The sequence below is a fragment of the Glycine soja genome, chromosome 2 (genome assembly GCF_004193775.1).
Source record: "Glycine soja cultivar W05 chromosome 2, ASM419377v2, whole genome shotgun sequence".
Classification (NCBI taxonomy): Eukaryota; Viridiplantae; Streptophyta; class Magnoliopsida; order Fabales; family Fabaceae; genus Glycine; species Glycine soja.
In genome coordinates this window covers 11,374,422-11,399,760 of record NC_041003.1, presented here as the reverse complement: position 1 = coordinate 11,399,760, position 25,339 = coordinate 11,374,422, and the positions used below count along the sequence as shown (strand labels likewise).

Genomic DNA, 25,339 nt, shown 5'->3' with positions numbered 1-25,339 from the left:
ACATTTAATAGAGTAAAAATGAGACTATTTTTTAGGTATTATAATATTTCTTTTTATACTAAAATGGGAGAATAGAAAGACACTTCCAACACAATGAGAGGTAATTAATGACATGTTAGGTTTGCACGTGAAAGCTAATCTAAAGGATTATTAATTCACAGGCACCATAAGTAGTTTCACTCAATTGTAGCTACTTCATTAGCTCCTAAGCATAAGAAAATTTTCTTAAGAAGGATTGTCCAGCAAGAAAAATGGCATCATCACACCAATGAAAAAATGAAAGTTTATTCTAGATCCTTAACTATTTGTATGAATGGTGTTGTCATATCAATCATTTTTTAAGCACTATATCAATCATTGTTTGAGACACTTTTAAATAAAATAAATTTAATATGATTTTCATTATTGATTAAAATTATAAAATTATGCATACAATTTATTATAAAAAATGATATTCATTTACGTTTTCTCTTCCCAATTAGTTGTGTTAAGGGACAAGGTTTGTGAATCAGTACGATAAATACACAAATTGCACATATAATGAACCTCTTTTTTAAATCCGCATAGTTATAACAAATTTTGGGTCTGATTCGTAAAATCTGTAGATTTTACCGACTTACTTTGTAGGCTCGCGGTCTAGCCCGTGAACTTTAATCTTTAATTTAGAAGATTTGAAGTTGTTACAAATGTTAGTATATTTTAGTTACATGTATTAAGACTTTGATATTTTAAATATGATGTTATACTTTAGTTAGAAAATTCAAATGCTGCTAAAATAACTTCAATATTTAAACATGTTACAATAAGTGAATAATTAGAGATAAATGTTTAATTTAATGCTTATATTTATATTCTTTTTATTATTCATTTATTTTCTCATGTTTCCATAACTTAAAAAATAAAAGGAAAAAAGATCTTTTTTTTAATCTTTTTTGTTTTTGTTTTTAAGAGTTTTTTTAGATTTCTTTTTGGGCCGTGGATTGGCCCATATATCTACGGGCTTCCTGGATAGGGGTGAGAATAAGATAGGCTGACTTACATAAAATCTTGCCTAATGTATTTAATTAAAAGATTAGACTCAGATTTTTTTAAAATTCTATTAAATTAAATAGATCAGACTTAAGCTTATTAAAAAAACCTTATAAGCATGATAGACCGGTATATATATATATATATATATATATATATATATATATATATATATATATTATTTTTTAGGTACCAATGTATACTTATATTATTTTTTGGATATAATTAATTTCTTTTTTTGAAACTAGATCACACATTACTTTTCCATAACTTCCATTTCTATAATCAAGTAAGACTTTAATTACAATTTAGGTGTGAGTTATGTGCTCTTTTATATTCTTTATTATTTTTTTATTGGTTTTCCTATCTTCCTTTAACCTTCCTATTAAGTTCCTACTAGAAAACAAAAGAATATTAAAAATTTGATGTGAAGAAGTTTCGGATCAAATACGGACTATAAAGGGGTATCATTTTGTCACTATCCTAAATTGTTATTGGCACTACCCATGTGGGTGCCTGTTAGCTATATTTTCAAATTGTCCTTTGAACTGAAAACACAACATATATTTCCATTACGCAAGTGGGGGAGGCATTGCGGCACAAGGGAGGGTGGGGCATGCGGTGGTGATGGACGATGGTGGGATCGTGCCGCGGTAGTGGTGGACAAGGATGGAGGACTAAGAAGTCTAAAGGAAGGAGAAGGGGTGTGAAAATTTAGTGAGTGGGTAAAAGAGAAATTCTCTAAGTTTGATAATGCCAATAACAAGGGTTGGTAGTGAAAATAGTAGTCCCACTAAAAAAAATAAGATTGTTAATTAGTAGACTAAGTTTATCCTATCCATATAAAATGTGGATTTAGTGGGCTGGGTCTTAAACATGTCATAGTATATCCACCTCTAGTGTAAGGTTCAATTACTTTAAAAAGAAAAAACAAAAGAAAAAGGAAAAGGAAAAATAAAAATGTAACGTGGTCAAAGTCCCTTGGTGAGTTGAGTTTTCAGTTTTGAGATTCCACATACAACCTGCGAACTACGAAGTCATCAAGGTTTTGGTGGCACTTAACTCCTTTCATCTGGGCATGTAAACATCTTCATCTGTGTCCAATAAGACCATAACATTGGAAGAATGGAACGGTTCATCCCCCACAAAACTCTCCAAGACCTTCACCATCACAAGGTACTAACATGTTCCCATCACCATGATCATCGGCATCATCATCCACCCCTCTCTTTCACACTTATTATTCTTTCTCCTTATACACAGATCTGGTGCTCGTTTCACCCATGTTTGGAGAAGGTTACTTCAGGCATTTGTCCCTGAGGCAAGCTTCTATTTTTACTCAGCATCTTCTCTAAGAAATGAAAAAAGAATTGAAATTTTATATGCCACTTCAATTTTATCATGTGCGTGTTCTCTAAGTTCATCATTGTTGAAAAGGGTTTCCGTTTTTGTTGTTGTTGTTGATAACATACAGGGTTTTCCAAGCAGTGTCACTGCAGATTATGTTCCTTTTCAAATATGGGACTTATTATGAGTAAATCAAGCAGTGTCCAAGCTATGTATGTATTGACAATGTAAAGGATTTTTACATTGTCATCAAATCAAATCACAAATTGTCTGTTAACTTTAACAATAACTACATCAAAAGTAAAGATTACTATGATTTTTAATTGGTTGACTTTGACGCTATAGAAATTAAACACCATTGATACATCAAAACCATTTCAAATATGGGACTCATTGCAGGTAATACACAATGAATGAACAGTTTAATTGAGTTATTATCATGAGTAAATAGTGTATGCACTAGTTTTTACATTATCATCAAATCACAAGTTGTTTGTTAACTTTAACAATAACTACATGAAAAGTCAAAATTACCATGATTTTTAATTGGTTGACCGTGGTGCTATAGAAATTAAACTTCATTGTTATATCTAAGGCCATGTTGTTTTTGAGTTAATTATGGATTGATTATGGCAGAGCCTTTCAACGTATATAAGGACTATGCTTTCTACCCAGGTAAGGCACTGTTTAACTGATTTTTTATGTTTGTTCTTGTTGTCATAAAAACCCTTGAATAGTACATGAGTAGTCAACGAAATGCCTTTCAGGCCCTCCTGATTGCTATTGGGGTTGAGGAGAAATCAGCTACAGTTATTGGTGCTACTTTTCAGGTATCATCAACTAGTTATATTCTATATTTACTTGAGTAATGATTGAACCCCTGTTTGTTAGATGGGGCTTGGGAGAAGAAAACTCAAGCCCTTTGTGTATATTTATTTTTTGGTAAATTTAGTCTTTTGTGTTTAGAGGGCGAGCCTTGGTGCAGCGGTAAAGTTGTGCCTTGGTGACCTGTTAGTCATGGGTTCGAATCCGGAAACAGCCTCTTTGCATATGCAAGGGTAAGGCTGCGTACAACATCCCTCCCCCATACCTTCGCATAGCAAAGAGCCTCTGGGCAATGGGGTACGAAGTTTTTTTTTTTTTTTTTTTTTTTTTTTTTTTTTTTTTTTTTTTTTTTTTAGTCTTTTGTGTTTCTTAGGCTGCAATGTGTTATGTGTCGACAGTAGGATATTGAACTTTGAACCTGTTTCCAGTGGTTTTTGAGGGATCTAACTGGTATGCTTGGAGGAATCTTATTCACATTTTACCAGGTCTGTGTCTCTCATACAAACATGTTCCTTTATCTTATTTTGAACTGAATTGCGAAGTACTAGCTCTATGCGGACTGTCATATACTTGGATTGGCATATGCTGATTCTCTCCTATCTAATGATTCTGATTTTTTTAATTATATTTTTCTTTATCTTGTCCCATCTGTTGCAGGGATCAAATCTTGATAGCTATGCAAAAATGTGGCGATTGGTTGCAGATCTTATGAATGACCTTGGTAGATTCTTTCACATTCATCTTTTTCAAAAAAATAAAATCAAATTATGCTGCCATTTTCTACCTTCAGTCTAAATAGTGTATCTTTCCATGATGCTGCTTCATGTCAAATTTGAAATGTTTTACTTGGCTATTAATGTCTAAATCTCTTTATCTTTGCTTCATTAAACTAAAAATTAATAGCAGCTCAATTGTGCATCTTTCCATATTGTTGGTTTGTGTTAAATTTGATCTTTCATATTGCATTCTTCATATCTTACATTTATTTGCTAAGGTTTTTGCTTTGTTTTCAGGAATGTTAATGGACCTCATTTCTCCGTTGTTTCCATCAGCTTTTGTATTTGTTGTTTGCTTAGGAAGCATATCAAGATCTTTCAGTAAGTTCCAATATTGCAGGAAGTTTAAAATTAAATGACTAATGTGATTTAAAGTTAGTTGCTAGCTGTAGGTTTTTTCCTCTTCTTTTTCCATGTAAGAAATATAAGGTAATGGGACATTACAGTATCTGTCAGTTCCTAATAAAAAAAGCTGTTCGGCAGAAATATGTTTTGACTTTTTGAGTTATCCAAGATTAAGGCATTTTTTTTCTTATATTTCCTGATTGATAGTTTATTTGTGTACTAATTTTTTTTTGTTTATATTTTCTCTATCAAAATATGATTATGAACTAGCTGGTGTTGCAAGTGGAGCCACTAGAGCAGCTTTGACTCAGCATTTTGCTCTTCAGGATAATGCTGCAGATATATCTGCAAAGGTTCAAGTTACATTTATTCTAACTGTTTAGATCATTATCTGAGAGTTAAAGTCTTTAATGAGTTGTGCATTTTTTTTATATGTATGTATATTTTGACTTATTAACATATATATATATATATATATAGGAAGGAAGTCAAGAAACTGTGGCCACAATGATTGGCATGGCACTGGGAATGCTTGTTGCTCGCCTTACCATTGGACACCCACTAGCCATTTGGTTTTCTTTTTTATCTTTGACTGTGTTTCATATGTATGGTACGTCTCTAAATTGTAATGAGATTAAATTTCTATTGTTACAAAGCTTGAGCTTATTGATGAGATTGTAATATATTACTTCCTCAATAATTGAAAACATTATCTGTTCTCCTAAAATTAAATCCCATTTTATTTGAGAAGTTAGAGAGCTCATATTTTAATCTGAAGGTATATGCCTGCCTTTTTTTAAGCATAGTTCCCTTCCCCCAAAATACACCGGCTAAATAGCACCAGCATTGTATAAGAAAACCTGATAATACAAATGATGTCCTTTTTCCATGCAGCAAACTACCGAGCTGTTCAATGACTCACATTGAACTCATTAAACCCTGAAAGGAGCTCTATTCTTTTTCAGCATTTCATGGAGACTGGCCAAGGTATTGTCTGTTAATCTGTTTCCATTCTTCATTGCTTATATCCACAATATATCTTTGACGTTTGATAATCTATTACTCCTGGTGGAATTACAGACATTGTATGAGTACTTGTTCCACACATTGCATGGGTACTTGTTCCAATAAAGAATAGTTATTAATGTACCTTGTTAGTCACATATTCATGTATCTAGGAATTCACATGCATGTACATAGGTACTAGAACTTCATTAATATTCTTGTAAATTTTGCATTGTATTTACTCCCTGAGTCTATATAAATATAGATCAGTTGAGTGGGTTAAGCACTCAAGCATTTCACAACCTCTAGTCTCTTCAATAACTCCCTCCATTCCTATTTATAAGACCCAATTACCTAATTCATCAAGATTAAGAAAAGTGGTTAATTTAGTTGATAGTAATAAATTTGTCTTAAATTTATAACTTTTTCCAAAACTATCCTTGCCATTAATACTCCTCTCTCTTTTAATTGTTTGTCAATACATTCTCTCTCTTCTTTTAATTAGGGTATTTATAGTCTAAAAATAATTAATGCAAGGAACATTGTAGATTGAGTTATAAAAAGGAGCAAACACCATTTCAAACTTGGGTCCTATAAATAGGAACGGAGGGAGTATGATTTTTTAATCTTACCTTAAATAAGCCACATATTAGAACACATTTTTGCCATCACTATAGTCTAATTTTCAATTGTTTTGAGGTCTCTGTCTGATGTATCTTCAACCCCTTTTCCAACCACCTCTCAAAGACAAGATTAGTTTGGTAGATTCAGCACCTTATAAAGGGCAATGTAATTTCCAACATTTTAAAATCTATATGAATCCTTTTTAATTATTGCTATTTATATTAATGCTTGCTTCTAAACTTTTTGCCAGTTCTCTCCCCTGAACAGGTCTCTTCACAGGAGCATATTTTACCCATACAGTTCATTTCATGGAGCTCAAAGAAAGCTAATTGTCTGCATAAGAAAGTAAATTTAGGCATGAGGATTTCTTCATTCGATAACATGGAAATGTAAGTGTTTGGTCTGAGTCCCAGTCCCTTCAGAAAATAGATTTGTTCTTAGTGCACTGGTTATAGTTTCCTGCTATTTGCAGTTTTGCCTGAACTTATTCACTGCATTATTAGTGTTTAGCATTACCCAAATTCAAATGGCAGTCAAGTTAAATGGTACACTATGTTGTGTTCTAACTTCAAATAGCTCAAATCATAATATTTCAGTATTATGTTGCCATCATTAGCTAACAAAACTCCAGAGAGTAACCTATTCAAAATTGAAAAGCATTATTTAGCTCTTGTCCTGCCTATATCACTGGTATTGGCTCAAAACTTGAGCTGTCCATGATTGAGACTTGATTATTGTGCAATAATACCTTTGAAATGTCATTAACAAAGCTTAATTAGCAAATTCTTTTTTCTATGTGACACTGACAGCAAGGAGCATTTGCTTTCTGCAGCACCTTACTACACAAAAGGTGGAGTTTGCCTCATTATTTTAACTTCTGTTTGTTTCCCTGTTCCATCTGTAGTCTGAAACCTGATATCATTCTTGTTTCTGTATATAGCCAAGTATTTACTTGTGGAAAGGAAGGGAATCATTGATGTTATTGTTTATAAAGATTCGAATGCTGCTGATGTCCTAAAGTTATTCTTTCATGCTCTTGTCTTGGCAAAGAATGTTCATAAAAGCAAATCTGTGCATTCAGAGGGCCAAAAATGGATAGATTATCAATATGAAGTTTTTATTCAGAAGGTAATTCTGTAATCCTTTAGTTAAATTTGATTTAGCTTCTATTTTTGCAGTAATATTTTAACAGTACGATATAGAAATCTTTTCCCTTTCTTGATATGATATGGGAATCAAACTAAATTGATAGCATGCCACCGGCTCCTGAATTATATTATCCACTAAGTGGGATATTAAGTACACTCTTTATGTTCTTTGCAGCTTAAGTCATTAGGCTGGAAAATAGAACGGCTTCTATCACCTATAATATGGAGGGCATACTGGAGCTATGAACCATTGGAAGAAAAAATTGATTAGGGTCATGAACATTGTTCTAGAGAAGGTGATTGGTGGCATCTATGGATGGATTGAGATTATTTGGTGAGGAGATTGAATATAGGGGCTTTTGTTCCAAAGTGGAATCATTATATGTTTAACAAAGTTGGTGTATGAACTTTTTTCAACTTTATGATTTCACCAAAGTTCTGTCAAGATAAGGAAAACCTGACTAGGTTACTGCTGCACTTGCACCTCATTTCTCTCTCGTACCAGTTTAGAAAGAAAACATGGCGGCTTTTATATGTATGTCTCAAGTGGACAGCAACTCCCTTTCACAGTTATTGGTTTAAGCCCATGCCTGAACCTTACTGGTTCAACAATTTTTTCTTTTAATACATGTTGTATTGTTTCAATTCTTCTCATGTTTAATTATCTTCTGCTGTAACAGAGAATCAGTTGGTGTTAACTGTTAAGAATAAGTATGAAGCAACTTGTATGACATTTGGTAGGACCATTCCATGGTAATTCAATCTAGAAGAATACTGCCATTCAAATCATGATTGCATATGTTAAAGTTAGGATTTTTTTCTTCTTCAAAATTTAAATAAATTCTTTGAGAAACTTAAGATGGAAGATCAAATAGACTTTAGACTTTTATCTTTTTTGTTTTCTCTTGCGACCAAACATCCATTTTCATCTATGATTGTTTATTATTGAATCACAGCCTAGTTATATTCATAAAAAAATCCACCATTATCACTTGTGAACTTTAGGTGTGTTTGGTTGCGAAAAAATAAGAGAGAAAGGAAGAGAATTTTTTAAAAATTATGTGTGGATTCCGCACCTCCTTTCTACTTTAATTTAAATATTTCTTCTCAATTCTCTTCCAGTTTTTTCTCTTTCACACAAACAAACTCATCTCTAGGAGTTCAAGTTTTTCATTAACTTAAATTTCTTTATGCAATAATTTAATAATTATTTGAGGTATCCAATGCCAACGTTCATTTTTCAAGTTGACCATATAATACCTGCTTGCATAACACTGACCAAGAAATGAGTGGCAAAAGATCTTTATAAAACCATTCAAAATGACCATGTAACAGTCATCTTCCAAAGAAAACTTGACAAATTTTAGTTCGAGAGTATAATGGGAGAGCCATTCAAACATTTTCCATAATCTAAATCTTATCTAAAATACAAAACACTTCTATGACTACATTAATTTGTTCCATTGATCATTGTTCACAGGATGAACACTCAATGTCCGCGTACTAATATTTTAAATTTTAAACCAACCACATCTACCTGAAAATGTGTGACGTACATGGTTCGTTGAAGAGGCAATGTATAAGGTAAGGGCATATATTCTTTACAGTTAACAACAAGAAGCTCCTTGTGTTATTTGAGAAAACAAAAGTGGGTCAAAATTGAACTTTCAATTCTTACAGGGCATTGTATCCTTAACTTACTAATACTATACACTAACATCAGAACTATTTTTTCTTACATGCCTTTTCTTGAACTTCCAAAACTCATCTTTCTGCCTCCTCACTTTCACACCCATTTTACTTTTAATTATACCAAGCAAGGAACTCCAATCCTTGTTTTTCCGTGCAGGTCTGGTCTCCAGAAGGGCCTGAAGCGTCTGGTATGAACCACCATCCATCATCTGCCCACTCTTGATCATCTGCTTGTGATAAAAAAATGCCCGCCGAAAATCTCGAACTCGGACAAAGGCAAATATCATAGTTGAATAAGTTACAGAATCGGGTTTTAATTTAAGAACTGCCATCTCTTTCAATAGTTGTGGCAGCTTTGAGTGTTGCCCTCCACGTGCGTATGCATTTATCAGCATATTGTAAGTCACCACTGTTGGTTTCAATCCAACTTTCCCAAATTCAGATATTACCTCTCTTGCTTCCATGAAGAGACCTTGTTTCGCAAAACCATCAACAAGAATGTTGAATGTCGCCCCTGTTCCTTCAACTTTCTCACTGATCATCAACTTCCATATTTCCATTAATGTTTGAGCATCACCTGCATGCCTAAATGCATTTAGTAAAGTAGTGTAGGTTTCTATGGAAGGTTTAATACCTTCGTTTTGCATGTTTTCAAATGCTGCATAAGCTTTCTCGTGCAAGCCACTAACCGAATATGCATGGATCAGTGCTGTATAAGACTGTGAAGTGGGTTTTACACCAACTTTCTTCATCTTCAAGAATGCATCGGCTGCAGCCATGTCACTCATATTCTTTTGCTTGCCATATGCAATGATTAGACAAGTATATGATGTGGCATTTGGCTTCAAGCCAACATCCTGCATTTCTTCCAATAGCTTTTCTACAATCTTGGGTTGCATTCTTCTGCTGTATGCATGCATTAGGATGTTGTAGGTAGCTGCAATAGGTTTAATACCTTTAGCTTTCATCTCAACAAAAAGGCCTTCGGCTGCTTCTATGTGGTTGGATTTACAAAATGCATCCATCAGAGTGTTGTACACAATTGCACTTGAAGAAACCCCTTTTTTCTCCATTTCAGATTGGATGATGAGAGCTTGCCTCCTCAGACCCTCAACACAAAATGAATTTATTAATGCACCTAAGACTTCTTCACTCCATCTGACCCCTTTTCTGTTCATTTTCTCAAAAAATTGCCATGCATCTTTTGCACTATGGCCAAGTTCTCTCATAACGGTAACCATAATAGAACATGTCATATGATCTGGATGAATATTCTCTGTTTCCATTGACTCATACACCTTCCAAGCATCTTCGGACCTAAAACAGCAACAATAAACTCTTACAGTACGACATATTTCACAAAAAAAAAATGCTTCCTTGAACAATGTAAGAACATTCGTCAGAGGAAGAGATGGAATAACTTTTTTTCTGAGATTGAGTTCAGAGAAAGGAATTAAATATTTAAACATCTAAATTATAATTAATACTTTCCCAACATAGAACAGTTTTAAGTTTGGAAACAGTACAGGGAACCTAAACAGGTGAGTTAGTGCCTGTTTGGATATAAGTTAGAAGAGCTCTTCTAACCTGTATCCAAACTGGATCTTAATGTGAAATATAAGAATTCTTGGACATGCAGCTACTTAAGTTTCATAAACTTAATAGTTGTTCATAGGCTTCTTAATAACAAACTAACCAACAGAAATAAGACCAAGCAAGCCCATCGGGTATAAGACAGGATTTCCATCTGCCATAAAGGAAAAACTAAATTGGTAGAAGAGACTTGGGTATGATTTGCTTCAAAACCAAGAATTAACCAAGTCCACAACATGGTTACTAATTAATGATCAGCCTCCAATTAAAGGGTTTAAATTATATTCTTTCAAAAAACAAATATATTCCCACAAATGCACAACTATAATAATAAAAATACAGAAACATTAAAAAAAAGACATTTTAGATTTCACAAACAATGTATTTCAAGTTCCACCATTAAAGAATAATATACAGCAACAGCTGTTTTTCCAACACAATTAATAAAGCTGTGAAACAAAAGTAGAGTCCATTGAGAGAACTTGGAAAGAATATGGCCAACCACCTAACACAACATGGCAAAACTGATGTGAATATTCATATCATAAGTCACGGAATTATCTTGGTTGGTCTTTGTTCAATTTTCCAGAATCCAAATATCATCATTAATCAGAATTACAAGTAAGCTAAAATGAGAAAGGGCATCATTCCTTTACACTACTGCTTAGATAACAAACTTGTAGCACTAGCACATAGTTCATTTCTCAATTTTATGAGAGAGGAGAAAAAAAAGTTTCTATAATATGCTCAACAGTTTATGGCTCCAACACCAGGGTTTTTGAGATCTTTATAACCGCAACTACGGTAGCATCAGCATCATTGATATGCAATTTACCGCTATCTCAAGGATTGCAAACAAATTGCAATCACAATTTAAAACCTTGGCAAAAGGTACAAGCAATTTTGATTTTGACTACTATTCTTTGTTACTTAAGTTAATCTTCCCATTCCTATGACCCCAAAAAGCAGCAAGAGAGAAACATAGCAAGCCATATAATTATGCAAGAATTGTGTACCTGCCACTAGACAGAAGACCTGAAATTGTGGCATTGTAAACATGAACATCTCTGAACTCATCGCTTGATGGCAAGTTTCTGAACAAATCCATCACCTCATCGCCCATGCCTCCTTTTCCCAACAAGGGAAACAGCACAGTACAAGCCCTAGGAGTAACAAGTGATGGTTCCTGCAGACTCATCCACTGAAAGAAACACACACAACACAGCAGAAGGTGCTCCTCCCCAAGAATTTCCAGAACCTCCCAGCACTCTTTTTCACTGAACCTTCCTTCATACTCAGCCAATGCCTCCTCAAGAGTCAAATTTTGAGGCAAGTTCCTTGCAAGCTCAACAATTTCTCCCACAATTCCCTCAGCCTCAGGCAATTCCCTCTTTTGAAAACACCCCATTTCTTCCTTCTCCAAACTCATTTCAGATTCTTCATCCAGGTCCGTGGCAAGGTGCCACGAGATGTGAGGGTCCTCCTCAAGGTACAATTTTTCTTCGCTTTGAGGGTCTTGGGAGGAAATCCATTTGCTAGTTTCGAAGAAATTGTAGTTTGGTTCATCTGGGTCATGGCCTTCTTCTTCTTCTTCTTGGAGATATGGGAGGGGAATGGGGGTTGTTGAAGAGTGAGGGGAAGAATTAGATGGTGATGCAGAGAGAGAGAGTGATGATGGGAGGGTTTTGGAGTGTAAGAGGAAGAAGGGTTTTGAAAGAGTGTGAATGTGGTGTGAAGTGGAAGAGTGAAGGTAGAAGATGCAAGAAGAAGAAAGTGGTTTATGGTGGATGAGGCTCAGAGACATGCTTCGTCTCTATGCAAATGCAGACGTTATCTTGTTAGTTCTACATGAACATGGTACCTCATGTTTGCAAACATGTTTTCATACATGAGAAATGGGGTTTTTTTTTTTTTTTCGGAAAGGGCAATTTTTTTTTTAATTTTCCATATAGGATGAGTTTTAAATTAATAATTAATTATTAAAAGGGATAAATCGTGTTCTTCTCCGAGAAGTCGTACCCTATTATGACTTAAATTTTTTTTGTTTAACTGAAGTCCTAACTAAGTTTACTACTTTAATCCTTTTTATTACGAATTCAAAAGTTGTAATATTTTTTTTTAAAAAAAGTTATAATTGTTTTTGTAAAAGTTTTTTTTATAAAATTTTAAATTCTTTTTATAAAATTTTAAATTTTTTTACAGTTATATTCTTTTGTTTTCTAATTTTTAAAAATTATAAAAATAATTATTTATTTAATTATCGAATGAATAATTTTTATTTTACTTGTTAATAATTTTATTTAATATAATGTATATTTTTTATGGTTTTATATTATATGTTATATATTTTTTAATGTTCTATTATTTAAAATATATTATATCTTTTTAATATTATTTTATTTAAATTTATTTATTTATTTAAAATTTAGATAATCTATTAATAACAATACATACTAAAATTAAAAACAACATAATACATTAATATAAAATGAACAATACAAATTAAAAAATATGAAATTATATTAGTCATTCACTTCTGTATGAGTAGGTAAAAATATGTAGGCCTGGTTCATTTCGAAGAAGAAGAATTAGACATAAAATATGAACCTAAATATTGAGACTATTTGTCTTCACTTTTAAAGGAATGATAGATAAACTTTGAAAATATTTTTCAACTTGGAAGCACTGGTATATCAATCTGACAGTTACACCCATAGCACAATAATTAATGGATTGTGTAAAGTTGGTGACTCATCTGCTGCTTTGTTGTATCTCAAGAAGATGGAAGAATTTTTTCTTTTTTAATTTGAATGTTACTGCTTACAGCACAGTTATGGATGGTCTTTGCAAGGATGGAATGGTATCCGAGGCTTTGGATTTGTTCTCACAAATGTGCGGCAAAGGTATTGAACCTGATCTTGTGACTTATACTTGCTTAATTCATGGCCTTTGTAACTTTGATAGATGGAAAGAGGCTGCACCTCTATTGGCTAACATGATGAGAAAGGGAATCATGCCAACTCTGAAAACTTTTAATGTTACAGTTGACCAATTTTGCAAAACAGGGATGATTTCAAGGGCTAAAACCATATTAAGTTTTACGGTGCATATGGGGCCGGAACCTGATGTTGTCACCTATACATCAATAACTAGTGCTCACTGTATGCTGAATCAAATGAAGGATGCCATGGAAGTATTTGATTTGATGATTCGCAAGGGCTTCTCACCAAGTGTTGTACCTTATAATTCCTTAATCCATGGATGGTGTCAAACTAAAAACATGAATAAGGCTATCTATCTCTTGGGTGAAATGGTTAATAATGGACTAAATCCAGATGTTGTCACATGGAGCACTCTTATTGGGGGGTTTTGCAAAGCAGGGAAGCCAGTAGCTGCAAAAGAATTGTTTTTTATAATGCACAAGCATGGCCAACTTCCCAATCTCCAAACTTGTGCTGTTATATTGGATGGCATAGTCAAGTGTCATTTTCATTCCGAGGCAATGTCATTGTTTGGGGAGTTTGAGATGAGTTTGGATCTTAGTATTATAATATACACCATTATTCTGGATGGAATGTGTAGTTCTGGAAAATTGAATGATGCACTGGAACTCTTTTCTCATCTGTCAAGTAAAGGCATCAAACCGAATGTTGTTACTTATTGCACAATGATTAAAGGTCTATGTAAAGAGGACTCTTGGATGATGCCGAGGACTTATTAATGAAAATGGAAGAGAATTGTTGTCCCCCAAATAAGTGCACTTATAATGTCTTTGTCCAAAGATTGCTGCGAAGATATGAAATTTCAAATTCAACAAAGTACCTTATGCTTATGAAAGGCAAAGGTTTTCGGGCAGATGCTACCACCACCGAATTGCTTATCAAGTACTTCTTTGCTAACCAAGAAAACAGTGCATTACAAGTGTTTCTGCAGAAGTTTGTTTGACTATTTAATATTTAAAATACCAACATTTTCTTGAGGGCCAACCTGCTAGCAGAGTCAGTCTCTGTTCTCCAGGTTTTGATGAATTTTTTCTGGTATTCCTCTTTTTTAATATTCCTATAATATGTCATGTCTTCTGTGGGTTTTTTTTTCTTAGTAAATTTATACTTTATCCAAAAACAATTTCTTCCACATTTAAAAAATCTTTTCTAAAAACTTATGAAGTTAATTTAACCATGCAAAGTATATGTGTGTATATATATATTAGTGTGTATGTGCATCGGTATTACTTGGATTAAACCGTGATATCAAGATTATCAAATCAAGATTCAATCGTGAATTGCCAAGTTCATGCATTGAATGAGTCATTGACAAATAAGATAAGCTTAGAAGTGCTCCTTCAATTCCTTTTCAATTTTCAGTTTCTTTCGTAGGAATGGGTGAAAAAAAGTAAAATAAAATAAAAATGAAAATATATGGTGTGATTTGTGTCGAAGATACAAAATTGCATCAATTCATTTTTATATCATAAGATTCAAAGTCACTTCAGATTCATTTTTAATTCCCCGATATCCATCATAGTGAGATATATCTTGCCTAATGTGCCATGAAAGCGAGGTTGAAGTATGCAGCATTGTGGAGAGCATTCTATCCTCACCCAATATTCCTGTAAATAAATTTTTATCACCTTGCAATCTTGGATTAAAAAAAAAAATCTAACCTTTAATCTATTGAAAAATTCAAGACATGTTTCCTTTTTTTCTCGTTATTTTCTCCCTCTCTTTTGTCCTCTTCTCCACTCTTTCTTTCTATTTTCTTTACTTGAGAAGGCCTTGTTCTGTGTTTCCCTTTGGAACTAGTGGAAGGATAATAAAATATGCACTGGCACTGCATGTTTTGCATCTTTTTTGGTGTACAAGCCATCTATGTTTTCTTTTATAATTATTGTTGCTAAATACACTGCATGTATTCTTTAAACAATAAAGTATAAACTTTTTTCTAATAGCCTATTTGATTTTTTTTGTTGGTTATATTTTTTTTAATTGATATAATTTTCTTATAATTATAAAAATGTTGCCTGTTCTCCTTAAAAGTTCAGTGTTACCTCAGAGCCAAATCTTTCAATTACTGTTGTAGCAGTAGCACCAAGTAACATTAATGTAAACTTAATGAGCAAATACACCTATGGATGAATAAAGATGGTTCCCAGTTTAAACCTGTTTGGGTTATAAGTTGTAAATTCCTTTTACATTTGAGAAATCATCACTGCGCTTTGTATTAGTAGGTGAAAAATCACTTGCAGAATTTGACAATTGACCATCTTTTTTACTAAATGTAGAGAACAAGACTTGGAAACAGAATTATAAAACAAATTAAAAAAACAATCACAAATGAGCACTTAGCATTTGTCTCACTAAAGTGATCTTATTTTACGTTCGCTACTTGTGTAAACCCAATTAGAAGTGTACCGAAAGTCCTCTGCAGCACAATCATCATTCGGTAATTATTTAAAGAAACTCATTATTTACTTTGGTACACTTCAAATACATTACAGATTTGGCAATTCTTAATAGAAGTTGTATTATCCTCAACATTAGTCTGAAGTATTAAACCAATTTGATATATGCCAATTTAAAGTTTGGTTTGATTGTACTTTTTTTTTTTGTCTAAATCTCTTATTAACTAGTACAACGTATCAACTATTTTTAACATATAAGAATTTAAAAACACAATATATTATAAACAAAATACTTTGATTTTGTTTGTTTCTTTTTATAATTTTTTTTACTCAAATACTCTTAATTACTTTACAATAAATATTATGTATTAAAATAGTAAAGTCATTATCTCTTTTATAAGGATTGGATAAGAAGAGTAATAAATTAATAATTAAGTGAGAAAGTAATTAAGTGGAAAGATAAAAATTATGAGTACCAATATTTTTAAGGGTAATTTTGGTAAAAAAAATTATATTAATCAATTTTCTTAAAGAATGTAATTAGTTAAAAAAGTTTTATACTTAAAAACGATGATATGTTATCCGTTAACACTAATCCAATATTATTTGACAATAGAGACTAAAATAAAAAAATATTAAATTTTATACGGAATAAAATCAAAATAATTTTTTTAAATGATAAAAATTAAAATGACTATTTTTTTTATACTAAAATCATATTTAAATAATTTTGAAATATCATGATTAGAGTGAAGTGTTAATAAGATAAGTGATAATCCATACATATAATGTTTTAAAATTTTAGGTTGAAACTTGGAAATGTTGTTGATATTCACTTATAATTTATTAACAAACATCTCCCTGTAATTTAGCCCTCGTGTTACCTACACATGCAACATGCAAGATGATCTACCTTTTCCCATCCCTGCCAAAACATGGGCTGTGGACTTTGAAAGTCAACACTCAACAAAGAATCCTCACTAATAAAAGTATCATTGGAATTTTGCTAATGTTGCCTCACACGAAATATAATTGACTCATTTGAATATAAAGCCTATAAATTAATGACACGATGAACAATCTTGTCAATAGGCATTGTTTGCACTTTAATTACTTCAATCAATAAATGTCAACAATTCCGTCTAAAATCTCACTTTCAAAAGTACAGTAATATTTCAATAATTCAGTACTAACATTCAACTCATAATTAGACTACTTCGTATATTCCAACAACCCCGCTGAAGTTAAGATTTTTTATTCCAAATTTGTTATATATAGTTAGGAATCATTTCCTCTCCACATAAAAAAAAGGGTTTCATTTCCTCTCCACATAAAAAAAGGTATCATTTCCTCTTGGGTCTGTTTTATTCATATTTGTTTAATCCTCAAATGATTTTACAATAAGAAAATTATGAATTATTCTGCGGTGATAAAAAATATATTTCACCAAATTTTATCCCATTTTATTAAAGTATTAAATTATAATATTATAATAAAAAGTAAACCTTCAAAACATAAATAAAAAAACTTTAATTTTGATGCATAGTTAGTTTAAGTATTTTTACACTGTGAACCAATTAAAAATCATTTTAAAACTTAACTTTAAAATAACTACATAAAAAATAACAATCTTATCATACATATGATTATATATTAAATGGAAATATAAAAAAATATTTATATTATCAGAACGTTTTAATTACATTCAATAAAAAGAATCATCTAAGTTATATATAATTACATAGCATGATCTAATTTTATACGACAAATACCGTATGTCTTTAATTATGTCTTTTTATAAAAATAACCGATGATTAAATTAATTAAGATAACTCAACTTACAATTAGAATAGGACAAAACCTTACCGGTAACAATTTTTCAATGCTTGATTTTTATTCGCAAACTTCTGGTTAAGAGATCGTTATTTCTTATTTATATGAGTCACTAAGATATATATTTTCCACGCCACTATAGGGAAGGAAGAAGAAAATTCCCTTTATACAAGGTTTAAATAACTCATAGAGGAAATAACTGGTAAAATATATATATAATAAATCGAATTGATGCATACTGTATAATCTTAACATTCATGCTCGTAATTAGCAAAAAAAAAAAAAAAACAATATAGATTTCTGAGGATTGACCCTAAAGTTAAAACGGAGACCAAGTAAACAACAACTAAAGAAAAAGAAGAAGAAGAAAAATAAGACTTTGTAGAGATATTTATGTTAGTCAAAATAATTATCTCACAAAAAGCTAAAAAGTCACTGAATATGACATACGTAAGATTTAGACTGTGTTCCTAATTTACTTTCTTGGTCTACCTACACCTTTTTTTTTTCTAAACAGTTGATAATTTGTCTCTGATTAACATGATTCAACTTTGAGAATACTTCAACACATTATTGTATATTTTTGGAATATTCCTCAACAAAGTTACTACTACACATTTATCCTTTGAGCACGGAATTAGTCATTTCAACACCTTTCAGTCTTTGCTATCGTTTCCTCTTGCTCAGTATTATGATCATTTTCGATGCCCTGATGATGCCATTAATACAGCAACAGCCGCAACAAACATAAGCAACATGCTCCCAAGTAGCACATATGTTCTTCTTGATGATTTGCGGTACTCTCCAAACAAAACAATGCCCCAAAAGGTACTCACTAGTGGAAGTGCCTGTACAAACAAAACACATCTTCTGTTACCATGAAATTGAAATTGGTAGTTTGAGGAACAATCACAAGTCAAATGTTAAAATGAGTGTTTTTCGGTAAGCGTCTGAAAAATGGATTTTGAATGAAAATTGCTTTTCTAAAGTTAATTTTGAAGTGAAATAATTTATTTTTGTATGTTTTTATTTCAAAAGCAAATTATTAGTAAATTTCATTGTAATTTTTTCTATCTAATGTGTAAGTTACCTATACTTGCTTTAATTTAAAATCAATTTTTGACCCAAAATCAAATTGAAACTTATGATAAAAAACAAGAATATTTACGTGGAGGAATTCAGAAAAACACTGCAAATTAATGTCAGTGTACATAATAAAGTGGAGGAATTCTTAGGTAGACCAGATATAGCAATCACTAGCACTAAAAACAACTAACATTTACCAATGAAAAAAAAACTGAACAAAATTAAGTAGCGAAAGACAATGATAACCTATTGTCACTCTTCATATAATTTCTTTTTTTATCTAAATTACTTTCTTCAATTTTGTTAATCAAACTAGTAATTTTATTGAATTATATAAAAAACTAACATTTTCACTCTTATTATAAGAGTGAAAATAGGCATTCCTGGAACATAGTTTTATATAATTTAGTGTGTGTATCTAAGTTTTTTTTTTGGCAAAGTTCTTTAGAGACATGAATAAAAAGTAAAAACTCACTTGAACAGCATCTGCTGCTGCATATCCTGCAGCTTGACCTCCCATAAATTGGAGGCCATTCCCAAAGCCACAAAGTAGACCAGCCAAGAAAGCCCAACCTCTTCCATCCCAGTCACTCAAATAAGCCTTCAGTGATGACTTGGGTAAGTTTAAGACAGGGTGGTAGAGGAAGGTGATGTTAAGAATGATGGCAATAACAAAGCATGAGACTGAAAAGTAAAAGAAGGCAGTGTAAACACTCAAGTGGTGAACCCCTTTCTTCAAAGTGTGCCATTGGTCATTTGTTGCCAAATTGAATGCTGGAGAGAATAGAGAGAAGCAAACTCCAGCAAAGAAAGTTATAGCCAATCCAATGAAAGTGCTCTTCCCTAACACCTGCAAAAGGTTTAACAGAAGAGTATTATCATGTACATTACATCATTCTTTTAAATAAATTGTGTATTACACTCTATGATTGTTACATTTTCCAAAAAAATAAATTAATTAATTTCCCTATAAACATGTCACTTATTGAAGAGTGAGCTTGCCATTTTAGAGAATAAACTAATAATAATAATGTGTTTAAAAGGGTGTCTTGTTAACATTTATCTACTCTTCATTGTCTATTATGCAACATAAAAATGTAAAAAGGTTTGTGAAAATTGGATTTGGCTCTTGTAAAGTAGAGATAAAGTAATAACTTCAGTCATTTAATGAGAAAATCAACTGTCCATATTTTAACATATCTATGATTTGTTATGCATATACACGTAATATCAACGGTTGATTTTCTCATCCACGATCGAGATTGCTTATTTTATCCTATAAAGTGAGCTACTCACTTTAGAGAAGCCAAATCTGTGAAAACTGTGCTGTATAAATTCCCTGAAGCATAACCACTTACCTTAATAGATCTTTTTTTCTCAAGCTCTATAAGAAAAGCTGCAGTTCCTGCTTTGGCTTTGTGTGTTCCATCTTCTAGATCTTTCGACTCAACTATATGTGTAACAAAGGAGAGGAAAAAGGCCAGCATTTATCAAATAAAACAATTCCATTTGGCTAAGCTGGCTAAAAGGATCGCTTGTTACCTTCACTTGTTTCTTTAAAAGTGGTTACACTAGTGCCCCTGAAAAGAGAACAAAATTTGGTGGTGAAAATTCAGTTTCAGATTAAAACAGAAGGCATGCTAAAATCATAATCTATAGGTTTAATTAGACATTTGGTCCTTATAGATGTTTAAAATTTATGTTTTAGTTCTTATACTTAAAAATTATTCATTTAGTCCTTATAGTTATACATATTATTTTTAATCTCTTTCATTCCCTATAAATTTAGAAGATAGAGACTAAAAGATATTAAAAATGGTATATATTGAGACTAAAAGATTAAAAATGGTATTTATTGGACTAAAATGAACAATTTTATGTATAGGGAGGAAAGGTAAAATTTGTGCAACTATAGGGAATTAATTAAACCTTTTGGAGGGGGAGTATCTACAATGTTCAACTGTCATATCCCAAATTATCTGTAAACAAACAACACATACTTAGCTGCATCTTTGTAATCACTGAGCTTGGCCTTATTGTCAACTGTGTTAGATGAATGAACAGCAGAACCTAGACAAACAGCAATCAAAAAGCAACCAACTCCTGGGAAAAGAATCTCGGCTTTGTTGATCTTGTCATCCAAAAAGTAATTCAATGTTGTTCCTGTTTCAATCACAACAGAAACAGTGCAATGACATTCAGTACTAGAGGTCCACAGCAAGCTATAAACAGTGCAGATATTGAAACTTCTCTATTGAGTATGATAGGATCCAGTTGCAAGGTAAGGGAATTATCCCACGTTGGAAGTACGGTATTTTTATGTGGGGTTTATGAGGTCTTGAGCTCTCCAACTAGAACGGTTAACTTTTGTGGTGTGGTTCTCCCAATGTTCTTATCAAAGTACATCACATGTTGGGTTCGATGTATGCAATTATGTTAAATACCCATAGCGGAACTTTGTTCCCTATAGTAGTCCTACTCAAATCGAGCAGAATTATCTCCGGTGGAGAATACCCTTAATTTATACTCTATGGTCTATAACAAAAAAAAAGAGAGTACACTACATAGCACCAGAATCTAAGAGGAGCATCCATGGTGGGATACCTATAACAACAGTTATGCTTGATGTGATCACTTCTACAACTGATAAACCAACAAAAGCCCAAGCATATTGTGTTGACAAATTTCCAACACTAAGGACCACTCCACCCCCCATGGCAAACAGAACAGAAGGCCAGTTATCCTGCATCAAATATCAATACCACATTCATAAACCACTCTTAAACAAGAATAGTCACAAACAAAATATAAAGTTCAAGGCTGAAAATATGCTGCTATTCAACTGGATAGTTCCAAAACAAAGATCACTTTGGATTAAGCTCGCCATATATTAGTAGAAGAACATTACAAAACATAAGCATATTTGATAAATAAGGAAACGCTTTCCATTTTTACTTTGATTGAATTGAACCCTTATAAGGTAAAATTGTTATACTTCAGAGTGTAAGAAAATCACTCATTACAAGACATAACATTTAGTGTTTGGTTCTAATGATTGGGATATTTTTAGCCAGATCAGACTTGACCTGCATTAGAGTTCAGTAGTAGTTAGTAGATTAGGTTGCAGTCCCTACAGGAAAAATATATATCAGCCCATATTAACCATAAACAGTAATAAATTCTTCTTACAAATTTAAAAAAGAATACACATTGAAACCATATTACTCCAAAATATAGTGTTGGAATTTTGTTTGGTACACTTGAATGCATGAAAGTGTTTCATTTTTATGTATATTGAATACATGAACACTGTATAAAAAAAATACATGAACACAATATAACAAAATATAAAACCAACGTGCATTAAGGATCTCATGTTTTTGTATAAAAGCATAAGTTTTATTTTGATATACTGTCAAATGTAAAAAAAAAAAATTGTAAATTAATTTAATATAGAGTTAATTAATAGGCATGTGCATTGTTTGTGCAAGAAAATTATATTATCAATCAACTAGAAATATTTATCATATAACTTTAATGATAAGTATCATAAATATCAATAAATTTATCACGACAGGTTGTGATTAAATAATAATGTAAAAGTTTTTTATACTTTTAATCAACTAACTAGAAATCATAACATATAAAAAATTATTAAATTAATTATTATAAAAATTAACAGATTTATTATATATGATAATTTATAATTAAATAAAAGTATAAAAAGTTTTTATAAAACTTCAATGCATAAATTATTTATCATAATCAGATAATTTATGATGAGATTATTATCATAGGTAGTGAATTTGAATTAAACTCTAAAGGCAAATACAATTCAAACCTTGAGGGGAGTGCCATCAGCTCCCCACATGCCTTGGTAAAACAACTCAACACATAAATGCTCTGTATGGTAAATACAAAAAGTATGGGAAAAAAAGTAAAATGAACAGTAAAATTCTTCTATAAGATTCATATTTTTACTCTTTATTCTAATTTAAAAGAAAATAATATTTTTTCAGCTTGATTTATTTATTTTGTTTCCAGAGGTAGTTAGAATCACCTGAGAAAGCTGAGACAAGAAGTTGGGTTGAGCGTTGCCAATCTGACCAAAGGTGAAAGCAATGATAACAGCAGCCATGAGGTTGGTGAGGGTGTAATCAAGGTAGGTGTGTTGAGGAAGACGACCGCGCCTTTCTAGCAGAGTCATGACAGCAGGCCATGTCCCGAGGAAGAAGAGGGACACCAGCATGCACCCTATGGCGCCCACCTTGCTCTCCACCACATACATTTCAGATGCTACGCTAGCTGATGCTGCTGCTCTCTCTCATATTTCTATCCATATAAATAACAACTTAAGTCAACCATACTACAGGAATCTTCAAAGCTACGTCACATGCTTCTAAGTCATATCACCCACTGTGTCGGGGAGAATTCTTGATTAATTTATTTTCTTCATACAACTTGTCATTATTTTTTCTTATAATTAGATTGAAATTTTGGTATCTTTAATTTCACGAAATCTTATTTAATTCTTAAGAACGTGGGGATGACAATATGTATTTTCTTGTTTGTTGGAAAGTAATGAAAATATATTTTAAGACATCACTCATCTTTAAGAATTTATATTTCTCCATCTTCATATTTTGGGCGGAAATCTTACATTATCACGAGAATGTTAAAAATTAACAATTTTTTATTCTCTTCTTATTTTGGGCCGGTCCAACACATTAATAGGCCTAAAGTGAGTTTTGAAATTAGACTTTTTGGTTGAGAAAAAAAATTAACCTTTTTTTAAATTAATAAAATTATTTAAGGTCTTTCATGCGCATGCAAGATCCATGTGGTACTTGATAGCACATATGTCTAAATCTAATATATATATATATAACAAAAAATTTATTTTTTGGTGGCTTAAAGAAAGGGCTTAGATCGCTTTATTCTTGGACCGACCCTGGTCTTATTCAATCTTATTTATTATGTAAAAAAACCTTATTTATTTATTTATTTATTTAATATTTCATTTTGAATTTAAATTAAATTTAAAAATATTCCTAATAATAATATTTCAAAAATATTATTCCTGAGAATATAATTAAATTTGTAAAATAAATGTCTCCATTGTGTTATAATACATGTACAACAAATTTATAATTCAATAGTTTGGAGGTTATTTTTGTGTCTATCTTTTTATCTTTATGATATGTAATAAATGATATAGAAGATAGATTGATAAAAAAAAAAATGTTTATCAATTATCGTGTAAATTGTTGGATTTCTTTTGGTGGAGTTATATAAATTGTTGTATAAATTTTTTATACGTGTAATAATTTTGTAAAACATAGGAATACATGTCATATACAATTGTTTGGTGGAGTATTATAAATATTTAGTGGTCCAAGCCATTGAGTGTCGGTCAAAGAATATGTCTTTCTATCTGTCGCAAGTTGCAAGTAAGCCTTCCAATTTACTATATTTAAATTTATCTGCATCTTATTAAAGAAAGGACAAGACCTTTGGCCACATTTAATAATATTTATATGAATCTTAATCAATAATAAAAGTGTGCTAAATAGTTATTAGAAAGTGTATTTTCCGGGATTCTCGTGCCAATTGGTTTCTTAAGCAGCATGGCCTATGTATTCCATGTGAAATCTGTGTTAACCGATAACACGAATTGAATGAGCCACCCTCTTTCATCGGCATCGTCCACAGTGACATTTCATTCGGTTGGATAGTCCTCTGTTTCTGTGTAACAGTTCGTGATTTTAAATTGATGTTGTTGTTTGTGTCACAGTTATAATTTTGTCATAATTCTTGACATTATACTGTAAAATTTATAGAAAAAATATAATTAATTGTGGTTAGCGAAACAGTTTTTATCTTAAGACTGCAATTACAGTCGCAGAACACAATTTGATCCCACGTACACCGTTAATTCCGACTCAGGTAATCACGTCCTACAGTTGTTATGGTAAAATCTCACTTAGGTTGTGTTTGTTTAAGAAAAAGAGGAGAGAAATTAAAGAAGAAATTGTGTACGTCTTATGCGGGTCTCACATCTTTTAAATTCTATTTTAATTAAAAAAAATTATTGTATTTCTATTTATTTTATATCATCTAATCCAAACACAATATTAGAGGGAACTGAAAAAGTTATGAAAAGAAAATGTTAAGACAAAATAATACTTTCTAACACATTCTTTTAAACATTTTTATATTACTAGAAAACTTTTTTAAAAAATTTTAAATTATAAAAGAGAAAAATTAAATAAATATAAAACACAAAAAAATTTATGATTTTCGATATATTTCAAGCATGAAAAGAAAAGATTGTGTTACAAAATATGTTAGTAATATTTCTCTGAAAAAACGAATAAATCTCGATCCAAACAAATCACATCTTTTACCAAAAGCATTCAGAAGGGAAGCATAAGTCCTTTTAAGGAAGTTATTCAGGAACAGAAGGAACCCTAGCTCAAACTTTTTACATATATAGCATCCATTCGGCTGTAAACAACTTGCTACACCTCTTGATACGAGTCTATTATTCTCTTAACAGTAAAAACCCACTTAAGTCACAGTGGCTAAAACAACCTAATCCATCCATTTTTCCATACTAGTAATTACCCTCGTGG

At 31.7% G+C, this 25,339-nt stretch overlaps 2 protein-coding genes and 2 pseudogenes across 2 annotated transcripts; 2 read left to right on the top strand and 2 right to left on the bottom strand.

Moving 5' to 3' along the window:
• The first annotated feature begins 1,943 nt into the window (after nucleotides 1-1,943).
• LOC114387369 lies at nucleotides 1,944-7,888 on the top strand (annotated as a pseudogene).
• Nucleotides 7,889-8,545: 657 nt separating this feature from the next.
• On the bottom strand, nucleotides 8,546-12,252 carry LOC114387358 (pentatricopeptide repeat-containing protein At5g50280, chloroplastic-like). Its single transcript, XM_028347535.1, has 2 exons — nucleotides 11,401-12,252; nucleotides 8,546-10,108 (listed from the first exon to the last, which is right to left on the bottom strand). The coding sequence occupies exons 1-2, from the start codon at nucleotides 12,186-12,188 to the stop codon at nucleotides 8,806-8,808; spliced, it is 2,091 nt and encodes a 696-aa protein (XP_028203336.1). The 5' UTR covers nucleotides 12,189-12,252; the 3' UTR covers nucleotides 8,546-8,805.
• Nucleotides 12,187-14,329, top strand: LOC114372649 (annotated as a pseudogene).
• A 3,649-nt stretch (nucleotides 14,330-17,978) lies between these two features.
• LOC114387348 (ureide permease 1-like) lies at nucleotides 17,979-23,032 on the bottom strand. The gene is made up of 7 exons (XM_028347524.1): nucleotides 22,765-23,032; nucleotides 21,309-21,447; nucleotides 20,705-20,867; nucleotides 20,247-20,284; nucleotides 20,063-20,154; nucleotides 19,180-19,554; nucleotides 17,979-18,466 (listed from the first exon to the last, which is right to left on the bottom strand). Exons 1-7 carry the CDS (start codon nucleotides 22,990-22,992, stop codon nucleotides 18,314-18,316), a joined length of 1,188 nt encoding a protein of 395 aa, XP_028203325.1. The 5' UTR covers nucleotides 22,993-23,032; the 3' UTR covers nucleotides 17,979-18,313.
• Nucleotides 23,033-25,339: the final 2,307 nt, after the last annotated feature.